Raw genomic sequence first — 17,146 nt, 5'->3', positions numbered from 1 at the left:
CGAAGAAATAGGTAATAATGATAATTCAGATGGAATAATTAGATGAAGCGGGAGCGATGAATCTAGTAGCCGCTGCATAAACGCGGAGAAGAACAAGCCGGCCGTGTGCTCGGGTAAACGTATTAAGCTTCGCGTGTCTGATACGTTTCGTCTGTTCCAATTAAATCTGTCGAACGATACGTGAGTACCCTCAATTACTATGTGCGCATGTATATGCACGCGCGCGCGAACACACACACACACAAGCGCGAGTGAACGGGTCCTTTATGCATATATTCATGCATTTACATAACAGTGTGTAAAAATCGATGTATAGAATAGATCTGCGAAATAACACGTGTGGAAAACGCATATACTCGCAGGGGGATAATTCTTAATGTCGCACGCAGTTGATTCGACTTTTGATATAAAAAGTGCGTTGAGTCTCTATTGATACGGCGGCAAGCATACGTCGAAACTAGAATATGAAATAAGATTTTTGCATTCAAATTCAAACACGCGTCTCATAATTGGCATGCGTTTAAAAGTCAGCGGTGGAGGCAGCGGCGTCTGTAATAAGCAGACTGGGCTCATTAAATAGCATTTTAATTGCATATCGCGTGTGTACGTGTGTATATTGCGCGCAACAGAGGGTATTACATATTACAGTACGTATTGTAGTTTAATATTCAATAGCGATTCGCTGCACATTGTGTATCCCGTGTAGCTTATCTGAATCTCCTTAACCATATAATGTACAAGTAAGCCTACGTGTAGAGCACGTTTACAAATCTGTATTAGATACAGGAGCTTTGAAGAGCATTTTATAAAGTGCATAATTTGCAGGCACTATGCGAGGGATAAGACAGTATAAAAAAGCGATTGCACGGGGAAAAGAAAATTAAGTAGCAGACAGAATGTTTCGCTTTTGACTCGTTGAGATTATAAACAAAGAACCAACTCGGGGTGCTGCGATAGCGAGCAAGGTAGCCAGAGCTCGAGGTAAATAGGAAGTACAGTGTACAATATTTATGAAATTGCAGCGTCGAGGCAAGTATCTTTACGCGAATTGGTCTTGCGGTCCTGCGATGCGCACTGCACTCGTCCAACGCGTCTTGCGGCTGTTATAATGTCCAGCTATTATAGGCTGTGACTGCGGAGCACATACACCACAGGTACACAGAGCGGCAGCAGCAAAGAGTTTAGGCTTACGCGCGCGCCTCGCGCTTACAGAAAATTCTGACAAGTACGCAATATATTAGCCGTAAATTATTTTTTCTTTCTAATTGCTTTACTCGTAAAAAGGTCCAAAATCGCGTCGAGCCGTGACAACTGTCATTCGCGCTTAGTGTGCAGTTTGCCGTATGGATTCGCAAGTCAGCGAGCGTATTTTTTCAGTTATTCAAATTGAGTTTGAAGGAGTACGATAATAAACGTACTCGAGACGGTCTACGGTTAGCACCTTTACTGACAGCTTTGCGCACCAACAATAACAGCGGCGGTGTGGCCACAGAGCGAATTGTTTTATCCTAAAAACTACTTTTAACAATATAAAAAAACGAATAACCTTGGAGAGTTTATACGTACGAGCCGAATTATTTTTCTTCAGTAATCAAGGCACCATGAACAATAGATCAACAAAAAAATAATCATGGCTTCATTAATTTGTATAATTTACCAGCAGCCAGTCACGAGCCGGGCGGCGAGCAATTTGAATCTCTTACCTGCATGCTTAAAAGTTTAAGAAGAATCAGCTCGAAATATTATGTGCTCCGAGCCCGCAGGTTAATAGACTCATTTCAGGGTTGTATAATCTAGCTGACACGAATAGTGCGTGCTACTTGGGATCCATTACTCTCTCTTGGCGGCGCGGTCAAATAAACCGCTTCTTGTAAAGATGAAGCTAGACAAGTTTAGCCACAATCGAGTGGGTGGACTGCAATATCTCTACGCGCGAATAAAACTGTAGCTGCCGTACCAGCAAATTAGTAATCTAGCGTTGATTTTTTTCTCCTGCACGTCTCACGTCTCATTGCAAATCTCAAATTTCAAAAAATACTACAATGTAGCTTCAAGATATTATTATATAACTCGTGAAGACACTAAAGTGCATGTATATGCAAGAAAAACACGCTCATTACTCGCTAGTATGTATAATGGTATTCTTGAGTACACGGCATAGAGAGGTAGAGGGGGAAAGAGGTGAAATTCATGACTGGGTTACATGCAGGGCAGGGCATGCGTAATATTAACAGGATTTCGGAAAATATCGCAAATGTGCAGTGGCTTCTTTCGATCATTATACGGGGTGTGTGCGGCAGTGGTGGCTTTCGCACGCGTTGAGTGATCGTTTTTCACATTTCTCCTACCGAGAGAGATACGCTGGCATCAGTACGAATTAAAAATATAATTAATGGGTTGATGCGTGGCGGTAAGGTGTAAGCGAAATATTATCAAGAGAAATCATATCCTTGAAACACGTTGGTGCAATATGCGAAAGTGTAAATGAAGAGACGTAAAGCGCATGTTATATGCAAACTTTGGCGAGTCGTCGAGGAATATTTCGTTAGACTAAATTAAGAGAATATGAATTCCGTAAATTCAGGAATACAATTTTGACAAGAATGCGAGAGGTTGTTTATATTTTCACATTACAAACAATCTCTATTTCAGTGCTATATTTGTAATTGTGATTAAACATAAGCAAATAAATGCATGAATTTTTGTACAATACGTACAAATCTTTCCTTTTCTTTTTTTTTAATATAAATTATGATTATTCTTTATACCGAGTAGTTCAAGCTTAGGAACTCGGCCACAAACGTCCACACCTATGAAAATATAAAAATGACAGGTGCACCGGTGTAGATATGACTAACTGCACGTAGGCGTAAGCATTGGTACGTTGGCCGACCGCAACGCAAGAATATATGGGGGAGCACGGAAACTCAGAAAATTATTGAGTACTGGGCACTTGCTCTACATGAAAGTAGTAATTTAACGTGATCAGTACGTTGCTTTTCGGCTATGGAAAAAAAAAGATTATTTTATTTACCAAACGAGTTTTATTGTTAACGCAACTTTTAATGTTGAAAATTGTCGTAGCTACGCGCTTTTCGATCGTAACAAGTGCATCGAGCATCACTAGAGGTCTTTCTGAATTCAGTCGCGTACAAAAATATAAATACAATCCATCACTCGACTTCCTTCCGCAGCAGATGGCGAGTATAGATGCACTTGTCGGCTTATGTTATGAAAACGCCCGTCTGCTGCGCGTCCAAGACTGTACTGTATAATGTGTTACTTTTTAGGTTTTCGACAATGAAATTCCATTAAAATTGATCGGTACTTTTATAAATGTTGGTCAATATGCGCCCGGGAGGAACTTACGAAGCAAGTCCAGAGCTCCGAAGAGTCGAAATTATATTTAGAAAAAGTCTCCCGCAAAAAGTGCAACAGCTGCGAGAATAAGACGAGAGGAAAAAAATGGGAAAAAACGTGAATATTTTGCAAGATTAGTCCAACGCGGATTTTGTACGCGCGAAGAACATGTATAAATTTGACCCTACCGAAAGAATCGGTCACTACATTCAGTCACAGTCTCGCGTGAATATATTATTTAGGATTTTATAAGAGGCTAAGATTAAAAGTTATCATAAACCTCCGAATGTGAAAAACGAGAAGGAACTAAAAATACCATTATTATTCACGTTGAATCGAACGAGCTCGTAAACGTCTCGGAAACGTAGAAACGTGTGTATATATAAGAGACGGCAAATTCAAATTATAGCTTTGATGGAGCGTGATTTATGCAGTTTTTTCTCTTCCAATCAAAAGATTAGAAAGCTTATGCAACGATTCGAGCATCAGTTATCGTTTGTAACGAGCCGAGTTACGGCTATGTATCTCAAGGTCAATCGATTCTAACGCACATAAAGCACATTAATACAAAAATCATGCGACATCCGAGCGATTTCTGATGCTGTAAAATTATTCAACGGGTCGGCGTGCGGTGTTTCCCGTCAAGAATAGCTGCACAATCCCACAGGATCTCCGTTACTGGAAAGGAATTAATGATGCAACGAACGATGACCGTCCCGCTGCGGACGCGGAGAGATAGAGAGAGAACATGAAAAATTTACCCACACAGGGTCGAGGTCGTACGATAAGTCGTTGCCGACTCGAAATCTCGCGTGCGAGTGTACGATTTATACATCCAGCCAGGTAGGTATGTGTGGGATCGATCCGTGTGCGCGAGCCGAGCAAGCAGATATGCTCGTCGTCGCCTTGGTGCAGACGTAAATCTACGTACACACACACATACAATCCAACGCACAGTAATCGATATATACGCGCGTCTATATAGTTTATATCGACGAGTCGTATAGGCAATGGCATGTGTGTGTAAAGCTCGCGTCAATGAACGGCGAGAGAGAGAGAGAGGAAATACTCGATATTTCGAGGGAATACGGCGAGTTTTACTCTTCGTTAGCGGGATATCGGGATATGTGTGCCACCACCGCAAATGTAGTATCATGAGAAGTACAGTTTACTGTCGACATGGTACAAAAATGATTGTCAAGAATTGAATTTCGACTCATCATTCTACATCTGCTACCTGATCCCAGTCTGTGCGATTAAATTTTGCTTGTACACAATTGATTTCATCGAATGAACAACGCTTGTAAACGCTCTCATTATACCAGGTACCTGTATATAGAATACACTGAAAAAATGATTACGAGCGCGAAAAAAATGAGAGAAAAGAAATCGATGAAACGTGTAAGTATGCGCTTTTAATTTTTTTTTTTTTTCTTTTTTTTTTTTGTAAGCAAATAATTCTGATTTTTCTTCTGCGCCTGCAGAACGTCTACAGAGGATCTCGATGCAAATCGTGAATTACCGTCTTCTACAACGACGAATAGCGCAAGTGAGAGAAATTGCGCGATGTACGTACGTATGCGTTGTCGGCAGCGGCGATGCATACACACACAATCATACACACACGTACTGTGAGTCATCAGAATCTTATTTTCGCCGTAGAGAGAAAGGAATAAGAAAAATAAAAAGAAGTTTTGAAGCGAAAGCTCAATGGAATGAGAGCAGAGCACGAGAGGCAGAGGCAGAACTCGCGCGCTGGGGGAGAGCTTTTTTGGCATGGTCGCAAGCACCGAAGAATCCCAACGTCGCTATTAACGCACGCGCTTGTAAATACGTATTATAAGTGTATCGTCGCGTGCGAGCTTTTCCGTTTTGGCTAAACAGCGCAACGATTATATACAGACAGAAGCGAATTCATATGCCCGATGTAAGCTCATTATTGTTCGACTTGCGTATGACATCGTGAGCGGATTGTCTGGACTGGAACGTTCGACTGCTGTACGACGTCGATTGTCGTGCGTCAAAATTTCTTCGAATTCGCTCGGTCGTAATACATCGCCGAGACTCGGATGCTCGTGCCGAGTCGCAACATACGTCTTAGGCACTCGGTGGAAGCTCTCCGAGAATTAGATGCAAATTGCGATGAGCAGAGTAGTAGGTAGTCGAAAAAAGAAAGCTCAGGCCGCAGAGAGTAATCAAATTGACGATAACAGATGTTCAACGAGACACTCGTGTACACTGTACAGTCGGAGTGGGCCATTTAAATTGCTTGCCTCGAGTCGGTAATGCGTGTCGTTATTACACCGGACAGCAGCTGTAATAATGCCCGATTCAGCATAAGGTGTATTATATAGAAAAGATACCCGAGCGAAATGGACTCTGCGGTTAAGCAGGCACTTGCACACATACACCTTCGTGCCCGTACACGCATGTATACTCACACAAATATGGGCTATACGTAAAGAGCAAAGTCTCTTCTAAGAGATGGGGAAATATAGCAGAAGAGGGCTACTGCGAAAAGCTCATCGTTTGATAAATCGAAAAAAGAACGGCAAAAAGGAGTCGATTTCAAAGAAAGCAGCAAAGCGCAAGCAAAGTTACGCAGTGCCTCGTGCGTCGAGTGCTGCTGCTGCCGACTGCTTTTGCGCGTGCCGAATGTTTCTCGCAAGATTCTAGGTTAGGCTCTCGCTCGCGTTGTCGAGTGTCGAGGATGTATATAACGAAGAATATAACGATGAAAATAGCACGCATTCACGCACTCGCACACACACACAAACGCGGTACATGTAAGGAACGCGCGAATGGGCATATACAGCGAAGACCGTGTAAGCCTTGCAGCAATTCGTCGTTGTAATATTTTTTTTAATCTTTTTGTGACTTTCGAGCCAAGTGTAACTGACCTCTCGTTAACTACGTTTGGCTACACCAACACTAGGCTCGCCAGACTTGCACAGGCGGTCGTGGGCCGAGTACATTGTAGGGTAAGTGTAACTGCAGCAGGTATACACGAGGAGTGCGCGCATACACACATCACACGTACACACGTAACGCAGAACGCGTACTCGAAACCTAGATTATGAATTATATTGTCATCGTCGCCGCTGCTATGCCTTCTACTCCTCGTATACCTATCGCTTGCAATACTGTACTGTAGCTCTCCGTATAACGATGACATTATATACCTATAAGTATCGTGTATCTATCTATACGCTATTGCTGCTGCTGCTGGTGCTGCTGCTTCGTCTCGGATTATTATCGTGTAAACGCGAAAATATTTCACGCGGATTATTCAGCGCGACGTCATGTCTCACACGCCCGTCGTAATCTTGATATCGGCAGCTTGACACGCTTGCAAACAATCGCACATATGATTCGCAAGTGCTGCACAATGTCGACTTTTAAAATGCCAATGCGAATGCAAATATCAAATACAAACGAAAAGTTTCGTGTCACAGATATTGCCTTCTGCGGACTTGATAAGGCGGATGAGAAAGAAGAGGAGGCCCCAATACGAGACACACGAGTAGCGAAAAAAAAAATCAAATGCACCGACAATGAATAGGCAAAAACGAACGAACGGCGACGATGACGACGACGACGTTGCAGACACCCTCAATATTTGATACACCTTCTCTACGCGCAGGCGTAGCGCATAAACACGAGCGCAAGGGTGTGTATACAAAAATAATAATAATGATGATTCACGTCGATGGGGTGTGTAGATACGTGTGCTACTGCCGCTTCTATAGATATACTATGTAGGTATATGTGTAGACTGCTATATAGCTAAGCACGTATAATACTGCCTGCCTGCCTGCCTGACTATGGATCGTTTCAATTTCTATGCTTCGCGAAATGTCGACAATGAATGAGGTTAGGTGGGCTTTTTGCACTGCAGTCCGCACAAAGTCCACGTATTAATGCACACACAAACGCACACACGAGCGAAGCACAGAGCATGTACTCGGCAGAGACGATGACTTACCTTGATTATCGGCAAACTCCTGCTGCCTGGAGTCAGCCATTTTAAGTGTTGAAGCACCACCACTGGTCTCGCGGTTTTGTAACTATATAACAGCCTCTGTTGCTGCTCGTACTGTTGTTGTTGACGAGGCTTTATAACCTCCACCTCGTTTCGCGAATCGTTTGCGGACGTCGATCGCCGTCGATTGTACCGTCGACTCCTAATTCGAGGGCGGCGGGCCCTGGTCGTTGCGAGTAGAGACTTTTCAACAGCAGACGCGCGACAAAAAAGTGTGTGTGTGCGCGCGCGTGAGGTCTCTGCTACACCTACTGTCCGATGCTCCGATTTTGCTCAAACTCGAGACAGTCACTTTGCAGCTAGCACTCAGCACTAATATCTTATTGTATTCGATTCTCTGTGTGTATAAGTCGATTTGTTGCTGTACTGCTGCTCGCTGTGTACTGCTGCTATTGCTGATGTTACTGCTGCTGCTGCTTCTGCTGATGATGACGACGACCTCGTTGCGACAATTCACTCATGCGCGCACTCCACTCTCCGGATCCTGCAAACTTGGAATTTTTTGCAATATAACAGAAAAATGCACTCGGTAACGCGTTTAATACGTCTCACAAGCGTTTACACGTGTGTAACAGCGAGTAATGCTCGACTTTTTCAGTCCACATCTACATAAGTCTGTGTATATATATACATCGGTTTCGTAGCACACACGGAGCAACGACGTCCCTCGCACCACAGACAGGCACAGTCGTCGCTGTAGTTTATACAGACACTCTCGCGCGACGGCCTATGTTATGATTATATTTTCGCGCTGTCTATGTGTACTACGTGTGTGTTTGTGCGCGCGCCAAAGAGTGAGGGTAAACTGACTGCCAGTAGTGCCAGTTGTTGTGTGCGCGACTCTGTGTATTATTACCAATACAGCCAACGGCATACAGTCGCAATTTGCGACTACAGGAGTAGGTACAAGCGCGACGACGTTTGTACAATAACTATTGCAGGCAGGCAGACAGGCAGCGTGGCGCGTATCGTGTCGGGCTTCCACACAACTGCAGATGGAACTAACTTTTTTTTTCGAATACTTCAAGAAGCGTTTGAAACGCTGCGGCGGGAATGCCTCACGATTTAAAAGTGTTCCTATCATCACACGAAACGTATTACATGGATTGATAATGTAAACGAACTTTATCTTCTAATTTGCAGCTTGCCGATCGAAATTTACCGTTGTACTGATGGCGCGTTTGCACTGTAACTTCACGATGACAGCCGCATGTTTGTACCGATACGTAATACACGAGCTGTATAGATTTTTTGGTCGCGATGACTCGGGTTATCAAATATTGTAACGCAATGCACAATTCACGTAGAAAATCTTTGCTAGATTGTCAAATGATATTACAAGCGCATATTGTTCCTTGCTTACTTGCCGATGATAAAATTATCGCGCTGCGCTCGCTGCAGAATCTGCACGTCAAAAGTTGCGTGCAAGCGTCATCTGTCCGCGACTCGAAACACTTTGACACTTTGGAACTCCGACTTTTGACTCACAGATGGGACTAGTCGCTAGATGTATGTGCGAGCGAATTTTGCCCGGTGCAAAGTCGGAGTCGGTGCTCGATGGCGAAATTCTGCTCAACAAAAGCGCCGTGGACGCTTACAGACACAACTAAGTTCGCAATTTCTGATTCGCATCGAGTCTTCACTAATTTGCTTAGCCGTTTGCGTTTTGTTTGTTAGAGGTTGTCTCGCCTATAATATGCATTGCGCGCACATGTGCCGGTAGTCCGCTCAACTTTTCGGAGTTTGTGCATGGGTGTATGGCGTTATTTCGCGTTCAGTTTTTCGCGAAAGATGTGCCGGTAGCCCGCTTGACTGCTCCGTGCATGTGTGAATTGTGTTACCTAGCGCTTAGTTTCTCGTGAAAGATTTTGCTTTTCGGAGTTTTGCAACAAGTGTTGGCGCACTTCAATAACACTTTGAATGGCAGAAGTATGAAAAACTGAAGAGTGCAAGTGTATCAAGTGTCAATTAGTAATAATAAATTGTACATTTGATTTTACAGGATGCAGCAGTTTTGCGCTGCTTGTTCTAAAAATGGGATACAAACACCAATCAAGTTGTTTCAGCTTAATTTCAAAGAAGCCACATTTATGTGTTCTTCAGAAAAGGTATATTATTACTATCACTTAAAAAAATTTTTATTTTAAAACATATTTATTGATTTTTATTATGCTTGTGTTCAAAGTGTATGTGGCCTTTTAACTTAGAAGACTCCATCATAATTGAGAGGGAAATTCTACCATCAGGAAATCCAGATTGGAACGAAATTCCTAGGAGGTATTTGAAGAATAATAAAATTTGTCCAGATACTTTGGATTTTACATTTTGTACACCACCGCAGACACCGAGCTCTGATCCCAATATCAACGATGTACAAAGTTCACATTCCACAACTGCTCCAGGAGTAATGGATGGTATCACCCAATCTATTCTTGTAGATTGCAATGGTGAAACAAAACCTGTTGAGTTTAAAATCAATTTTTCTAAATCATTTGATAACTTCAATCAATCGAGTGTTTATGGTGAAAATGAAATTTCTCAAGTTGCAGTGAAGAATGAATTTCCTACGTTTTCAGTTAAGAATGAATTCATTGCATCTAATGTTAATAATGAGAAGTCTGACGCTTCCCAAAATAATATTCAACCTGTTATTATAAAAAAAGAACCACCTGTAATTATAAAGAATGAATGCCTTTCTACAAATTTTTATTTAAAAAAGTCGAATACAAAGAATGGATCGATTCTATTATTAAAAAAGGAGAACCCTTCTAATAATAAATCAAAAATGAAATCAAATTTAAGAGTTAGGCGATCTATTTCAAGTTTATCTACGCCACATATAAAATACAATTTTGAATTCAATGATATATTCAAACGAAAATTCAATGAGGTCAAACCCACAAAAAAGAAAGAAATTATTAAGGCAACTTGTTGTGATGTTAATGATAACAAACCTCATCAAAATGAAATTGATCTATTGTCAGAAGATGTTAAAGTTCATAAAAATAGTCAAAATTTAATTGTAAATAATTCTAGTGAAAATGAAGTGAAAGATGCGTTAGTCCAGCTTGATGCCAAAGTTAATGAATTGAATGAGAGCGTGCATGATTCAAACAAATCTAATACCAATGAGATCAATTTTGAAGAGTTGTTTAATGCTGATAATTTAAATATAAAGAATGAGAGCAAAGAAATGATAAATTTAGAAACTAATTGTACAGATTCTACTTCTAATAAGGCCATAAATATTGATAATAAGGAATGCCACAATTCAATTAATGCTAAAGTTTCTAAATTAAATGGAAATAGTACTGAAACTACCAAAATGGAATTGGATGAATTGATAGATAGTGTATATACTTCAGAACTGCAATGTGAAATTGATGAAAGCGATGAAAATTGGTTGCATGTTTTGATGCAAGAAGATAGTTAGGTGAATTAAAGTTATTTATTTATTACTTGTTATACATGAGTGTAAAATGATCTATTTTTTTTTTAATAATTCTCATGTGATATATAAAAAAACTGATAAATAAAATTTTGAAAGTTAATTTTGACTATAAATTGTTGTTTCTCAATTATATCCATAATTTTGATTATTTATGATTGTTATATTTTTCATGAAATTTCATTAGATCGTTGACATATAAATCTCTGTTCAATCTTTGACTACTAATGACCTAATGATTGCCATGAAAACAAGGAAAACATTGATAATCATATAATCCCTATTCGTTTCGTAGGCAAGATATGTAGAGAGCTCCCAAATATTTATTTTACGAAATTTTGAATGACCTTTGCGAAGGTTGTCAAAAAATATTGTCGGTAGATTGTCATATTTGAAATTATCGTGAGAAATGTTTTACTTGGAGCAAGGGAAATATACATGTTACAGAGTACAAAAGAATAATCGTGATAGTAAATCGTCATTCATAGTAAACATCATAGGATGATCATCACCAACGTTTTCATAACTATACGAGCAGCGCATAGCAAGCCCTGCGTAAACCAAAATAGCGTTGTATTTTGCGGTGATTATTTACTCCTCGAATTGGCACGTGTTATCGAATGCGTATGCTGTTTTGGTACTATACATATATGTGCTGTGCGCAAGTTATTATACAGAGCATAATCTGCAAAGCTGTATTATACGTAAAAGTCGAGTCTTACGAAACCGAACGTGGTTTTTCGGTTGTGCGCGGCCAATTATCTTTGCCAGTCTTTTGTGATTCAGAAAGCGAGAGAGAGAGAGAGAGAGAGAGACGAGGAGCCCATGTAGGTAAGCACACATAATGCGTGTATACATACACGTGAGCCGTGCAAGTGTGCGCGCTTGATTTCTGAAATTACAACCTGACAGTTCTCTGTTCCTCTCTTTCACTCTCTGTGAGTTGCGCCGAGCGCGCAGTCCTGACACGTAAATTGCTCGCTGCTCTACCTCCACCGTGGTATACGTATATAGCAATACACAGATACAGGGTTGTTCGTCCGATGCGGTGGGGAGGCGAAAGGGGGAAAAAGAGGACCGGTGGGTATATACACGGCTCGCTTCGTTTTACCTACATACGTATATTGCCGGTTATTTCAAAAATTAACTCGATTTCGCGGGAATTTGCCCGAGTGGAAGAGCCCCGAGAAGGATCGAGAGAGAGAAAGAAAGCTGCGGACGTTTGACTGATGCTGTTCTGGAAAACGATTAGAAGCATGTGGGCTTGCACGGGATACATAATGTACACGACGAGTGGTCGCGCTAATTTTGACGACGATACATATCGATTTTTCGACGAGTCTCGCTGACAAATCAGCTTCGATCTTTCGCCGCCGCCCCTATGTACCTATACGCACACGCGAGCAACTCCGTCCGGCGCGATATCTGCTTCGATGCTTGCTTCGATGGCGCAAAATTGTTTTTTGCATATAGATATCGCGCGGCTCCGAGCCTGTGCCGCGAGTGTCGCGGCTGTGTGGTCCAGGCGTAAAATCGGCTCTATTGCGCTTGCATAGCTTGTCGCTCGCGGAGGTGCGCTCGAGCGTCTATACTTGTACGTTCTTCTATCGCGTACATAGCTAATGCATTATAGGTGTATATACCGGCGTACAGAGAGATCGCGTGGGAGTAGCTGTATATTATACAGCGACTCGAGTTGTTGCTCGTAACCGCTGTGTTTGTGAATCCCGTCTAATAGGTCCCCAATGCGGGGCGGAGCAGTGGCAGACCAACCGCAAAATGAGCCTCGACCCTCTCTCTCTCTTTCTCTCTCTCTCTCTCTCTTTCTCTCCACCCGCGCCTTTATTGTGTGTGTGTGTGTGTGTGTGTACTTGCGGTTGATGCACGCGTTCTTCCTCTTACGCGTTATGTACTCAATATTTGATGTGCTTAGTAGCAGCAGCCGCCATCGTTCGATGCTTGCTTTTACCGATTAACTGCCTGTACTGGACGATAATTATCGAGCCTTACCCTCGGCTATGAGTATTTTCGTGATTCGATAATGACCACTGCGTTGCTTTTCATCACTTTATCGTGCAGATATTTACGAGATTTTCATTGCTGCATCTCAGTCACGTCGTCTGTATTTTAATGTCGAACATAAATCGACCATTAGCGTTGGAGTAGCAAATTTATGACGCGATTCGACCGCCCCATGAGCGAATCAGCTTTCTTTGAAACGAGCGATCGCTAAATCAAAACACAACTTTGAAAGACGAAAAAAAAGACTTGCGGATAACGGACTAATGATGAAGGATAAGCGAGCTTAAACAGCACGAGCCGACTTCTTGCTAGTCGCACTTGATAGGGGACTTTTCCAGGTTTTTGTCGGGTATTATTTCACTTGAATTATCGTACAGCCACGACCTGTGCTCTGCCAGTCGCCATACATCACATCATATGCACCTCTACGTACATACACAAACTCGCTCGAGAGACTCTGCAGGCTCTATTATATTCGTTATCGCCCGGCAAGTCTGCGTTGTTTCTAGAGGCGATAGGCATCGTGATGGTGTGGCGAGTTGCGGCGCGACACAAAACAACACTTGCACTTCTATATACGTATATAGCAGCGCACTCCAAGCTGCAACGAAACACAATACACACATACACATACATTTATTCACTCATTCGCCGCTAAAGTTACCTGTTATAATTGTTTGCGCAATTATTTCAGTTTTTTTCTATTTATTAAAGAGCAATATTCTGCATAACTCATTTCTACAAGTTTATTTTATCAAACGAATTTATTTATTACAATATACATTATATTTATGATTACATTGAATTTAAACGGCATTTCAAACCAAGAAAAATTTTTTTGTTGAAGTAAAGCTATTTACCAAGCTGATCATGTCGTTTAGGTCAATCCTGCATCCAGATCAATTTTCACTCTTCTTTCATCATGTTTGTAGAAAATCAGTAGCTAAGAAATGTTTGGCTGGTTCTTCTGAATTGTAATGTAAATCCATGCTCTGCAGTTTGTCAAGTTCATAATATCTATATGGTCTTAGCTGAAATGTGCCTGCTTGATTCTTATCAAAATAAAATATGCGATTAATGATTAACATTAAGGGGGTATGGTACTTAAAATTAAAAAAAAATCTGGAAAGTATTTTCGTTTCCATTGAATTTTTTTAAACCCTAAATTATTGGTTTTGCACTGAGATACATCTGTTTTGAAAATTTTTACTCACAGGCCTTTTTAATATGAATGAAATATCAATATTGCGATCCTAAATCAAGGCTTATTGAACTTTTCATATTCGGGCTCAAAATTGCAATCAAGTGCGGGAAAAAACAGTTATGCTATTAAACAATAAAAAATGTGAAAATATAATCAATGGTATACCAACAGTAAAAGTACCACTGGGAATTTTTATGGAATGTTTAAATCGCTTCTTATAATATGAAAGCGTCAGAAATGTAATTTACTTTCGATAAGCTAGTATTGTTTTTTGCTCGGAAAATAAAAAAACAAGATGAAAAGTTTGTAGGACAAAAATGAGAAAAAATCACGAAAGTCGGTACCAAAAGTGGTGAATTGAATGGGTTATCAACAATTTTAGTGTGTTTTCGACCATGATATTGTCAAGATTAAAAAAATATCTAATTCAGGGAGCAGTAAATGAGGCACTTTTTGGTTCAGAATAGTTCAATTTTCTCTGAAGGTAAGGTTGTCATATAGTTAATGCGAACCCTTTTTTTGAAAATGTTCAATGATAAGAGGACGACTTTCATGCGTAGACGAAGCATACGGGTGTTAAGTATAAAAAATAAACATTTGATAAATATTGCCTAAGAAATTCAAAATAAAAATAACAAAATCTTTATTGTTTCGACGCCAAACTACGGAATTAGGGTATTACTATAACTTAAAATAAGAAGATTGACGGTTCGAAGGTCAGAGTACAAAAGGAAATTTTCCAATTCAATTTTTATTCTTGGATAGGTCTTATACAATGTTATTTGTTTAATTTTCAGCAAAAGAACAAGGTTCCACCGAGATTTGAACTCGGATCGCTGGATTCAAAGTCCAGAGTGCTAACCATTACACCATGGAACCGCTTTGAGAACAGGTAGCTTAATTAACTACATAAATATGTTAATTATAATTAAGTCGGAAACATTAAAAAAGTAATGAAAAACACGTATATAAAGTCAGTATCTATATGTTTTAGTTGCTTACAAGTCATAGCCACTTAAATATGCAATAAAAAACTGTAAAAAATCCAAAATACAAGGTCCCACCGAGATTTGAACTCGGATCGCTGGATTCAGAGTCCAGAGTGCTAACCATTACACCATGGGACCCGTCGAAAACGGGATTGTAAAAACAGTATTTAAATCTTAAACAAGTATCGCGAAAAAAATCGATAAGAATTTCCATCTGAAATAGTTAAATAATATTTTAGGGCAATCCTATATTTAATATTAAGGATTTCTACTTATTTATAAGTATAAAATGTGATTTTATAATAGTAATCATGATTGGTATCACATGTGATAAGAATAAACTAAAAATTTTACGTGCAAATAAAACAATATGTATTTCATAAATATGTCATATGATTACATAAAAGAATTTTCTTAATATATAATTCATACAGAATTTTCAGGAGAAAAGAAAAACCAACAAATAAATTATTTTGAGCTTTTAACATAGTTAATTTACTTACAAGTTTTACACTCTGGTGTTACAAAAAGCTGAGCTTAATTAAATGGTTTTGTTGATATCAAGTATAGTATTTAAATCACACAAATATGTTTGTTACAACATCATATTTACACTCAAAGTAGCCGAAAATCATTTATTCTTAACGATTCAGACGACTGCATATCCCGAACATTTCTTCAAATTTCAATTCATAGTAACTGCACATCAGATATTCACAAATACAATTGAAAACGTATCTACCAACAAACAATACACTGTGAAAGATTTAAAACCATTTTATCAACTAAGACAAGCAAATGTTTCAAAATTCTGAAAAAAAAGTTTTTATTTCAAAAAATTACATACAAAGGATATCCCAGGTGCATATCGGATACCAAAAATACAATTAGAAACGCATTCACCCTCGATAACACATGTCCTGACCGAACTTTTCAAGTTATCGAGTGACAGTGAAACATTCAAAAATTAAAGAGAACCAGTCATGTCACAACTCGGTGCGCTCAGATTTATTATGCGATTTTAAGGACGCTAGTTTGAATGCTATAGTATCTTTAAAAAAACAATTTTACTCTTGCAAGGGTAAAAAATATTGTAGTTGGCATTAAAAACTTTTTGGTCTTCTAAAAATCTAAGAGTCACCAAATTCATGTTAAAAGGGAGTTGTTAAGATTAATTTAAGATAAAAAACGTAGGAGTTTGTTATTTCAATAGTTGAATTCTGAATCATCGTAAAAATGGTCAAAATTAATAATGACTTAGTACATTTGTTTTAAGAAAGAATTGAGCCGTTTCTGCGTAAGTAGAAGACTCAAAATGCAATCCATGACTGAAAACGTTAACCTAATATTAATAAAAGGGCATGGGGGCTTGAAACGAGAGTTGGGGGCTGAGCGGAGTCGAAAAACAACTTATGTGTCAAATAGAACCTAGGATTAAGAAAAAGGTAAAAAAATACTTAAACCCCGCATTTTTATTTGATCTTAAATAATATCTTCACTGATCTTCAGAGAAAGCTATTTGCTACAGTATTGCATGCGTTTTTTGTTGTTCTAATTTTTGGACTGTCGATCCAATAAGAATGTTAAGAAAAAGGTCAATAAAACTTTTAGAAACAAACATTTCAAAGAATGAACTTGTGATACTTTTACTAAACGATGGTCTTGGAAAAAACTAATTAAATTTAAAACAAAATATTTATAAAATTCAAATTTCTATCTTAAAATCGTAAATTTAAAATTTTTACTCAATGTATTTTATCACTACTATATTTATGAATGAAAGAATTGATAAGATCACCATCAGTAAGATCAATAATAATTTTTATTACCTTCAAAGTCTCTTTTGTTCATCGATTTTTCCTTAACGGGCTTGAATAGTGACTTGAAGGACGACAAATGATGATTATAGCAGTCCAAGAATGTCGATAAATTAGGGAGTTGGTTTTTTTCTATCGACCTTTCTATAGACACGTTTTTTTTTCTAACGCTTGAGCCCGTAAAAAAAAGAAAAAAACTTGTATCAATCGATTTGATTCATATAATCACTGAAATTTTACAATCATTTAGGCAGTTATTAATTA

At 39.3% G+C, this 17,146-nt stretch overlaps 2 protein-coding genes and 2 non-coding genes across 6 annotated transcripts in view; 1 reads left to right on the top strand and 3 right to left on the bottom strand.

Annotated features, from left to right (window-relative positions):
- LOC106648941 (ensconsin-like) overlaps window positions 1-8,296 on the bottom strand; it is an 89,238-nt gene extending 80,942 nt beyond the window's left edge. Inside the window, exon 1 of one of the 3 annotated variants that reach the window (XM_023457775.1) lies at window positions 7,346-8,296. In XM_023457775.1, coding sequence (XP_023313543.1) covers window positions 7,346-7,385 — 40 coding nt within the window. In that variant the 5' untranslated portion in view covers window positions 7,386-8,296. The remainder of the gene's footprint in view (window positions 1-7,345) is intronic. The other 2 variants (XM_023457776.1, XM_023457778.1) reach the window with 2 other exon arrangements.
- A 712-nt stretch (window positions 8,297-9,008) lies between these two features.
- Window positions 9,009-10,953, top strand: LOC106648867 (putative mediator of RNA polymerase II transcription subunit 29). Its single transcript, XM_014366005.2, has 3 exons — window positions 9,009-9,331; window positions 9,405-9,510; window positions 9,588-10,953. The coding sequence occupies exons 2-3, from the start codon at window positions 9,406-9,408 to the stop codon at window positions 10,833-10,835; spliced, it is 1,353 nt and encodes a 450-aa protein (XP_014221491.1). The 5' UTR covers window positions 9,009-9,331; window position 9,405; the 3' UTR covers window positions 10,836-10,953.
- Window positions 10,954-14,883: 3,930 nt separating this feature from the next.
- On the bottom strand, window positions 14,884-14,955 carry Trnaq-uug. Its single transcript has one exon. It is a non-coding gene; the product is annotated as a tRNA-Gln (tRNA).
- A 176-nt stretch (window positions 14,956-15,131) lies between these two features.
- Window positions 15,132-15,203, bottom strand: Trnaq-cug. The gene has a single exon. It is a non-coding gene; the product is annotated as a tRNA-Gln (tRNA).
- Between the last annotated feature and the right edge of the window lie 1,943 nt (window positions 15,204-17,146).

This window comes from Trichogramma pretiosum, unplaced genomic scaffold (assembly GCF_000599845.2).
Source record: "Trichogramma pretiosum strain Unisexual culture from Peru unplaced genomic scaffold, Tpre_2.0 scaffold22, whole genome shotgun sequence".
Taxonomy (NCBI): domain Eukaryota; kingdom Metazoa; phylum Arthropoda; class Insecta; order Hymenoptera; family Trichogrammatidae; genus Trichogramma; species Trichogramma pretiosum.
The sequence above is the reverse complement of the archived record's forward strand: the minus strand, read 5'-3'. Positions and strand labels throughout refer to the sequence as shown.

Coding starts and splice junctions, on each gene's coding strand:
- LOC106648867 (XM_014366005.2), top strand. CDS start 9,406: ATGCAGCAGTTTTGCGCTGCTTGTTCTAAAAATGGGATACAAACACCA. Junction 9,511..9,587: donor TTATGTGTTCTTCAGAAAAG/GTATATTATTAC, acceptor TTGTGTTCAAAG/TGTATGTGGCCTTTTAACTT.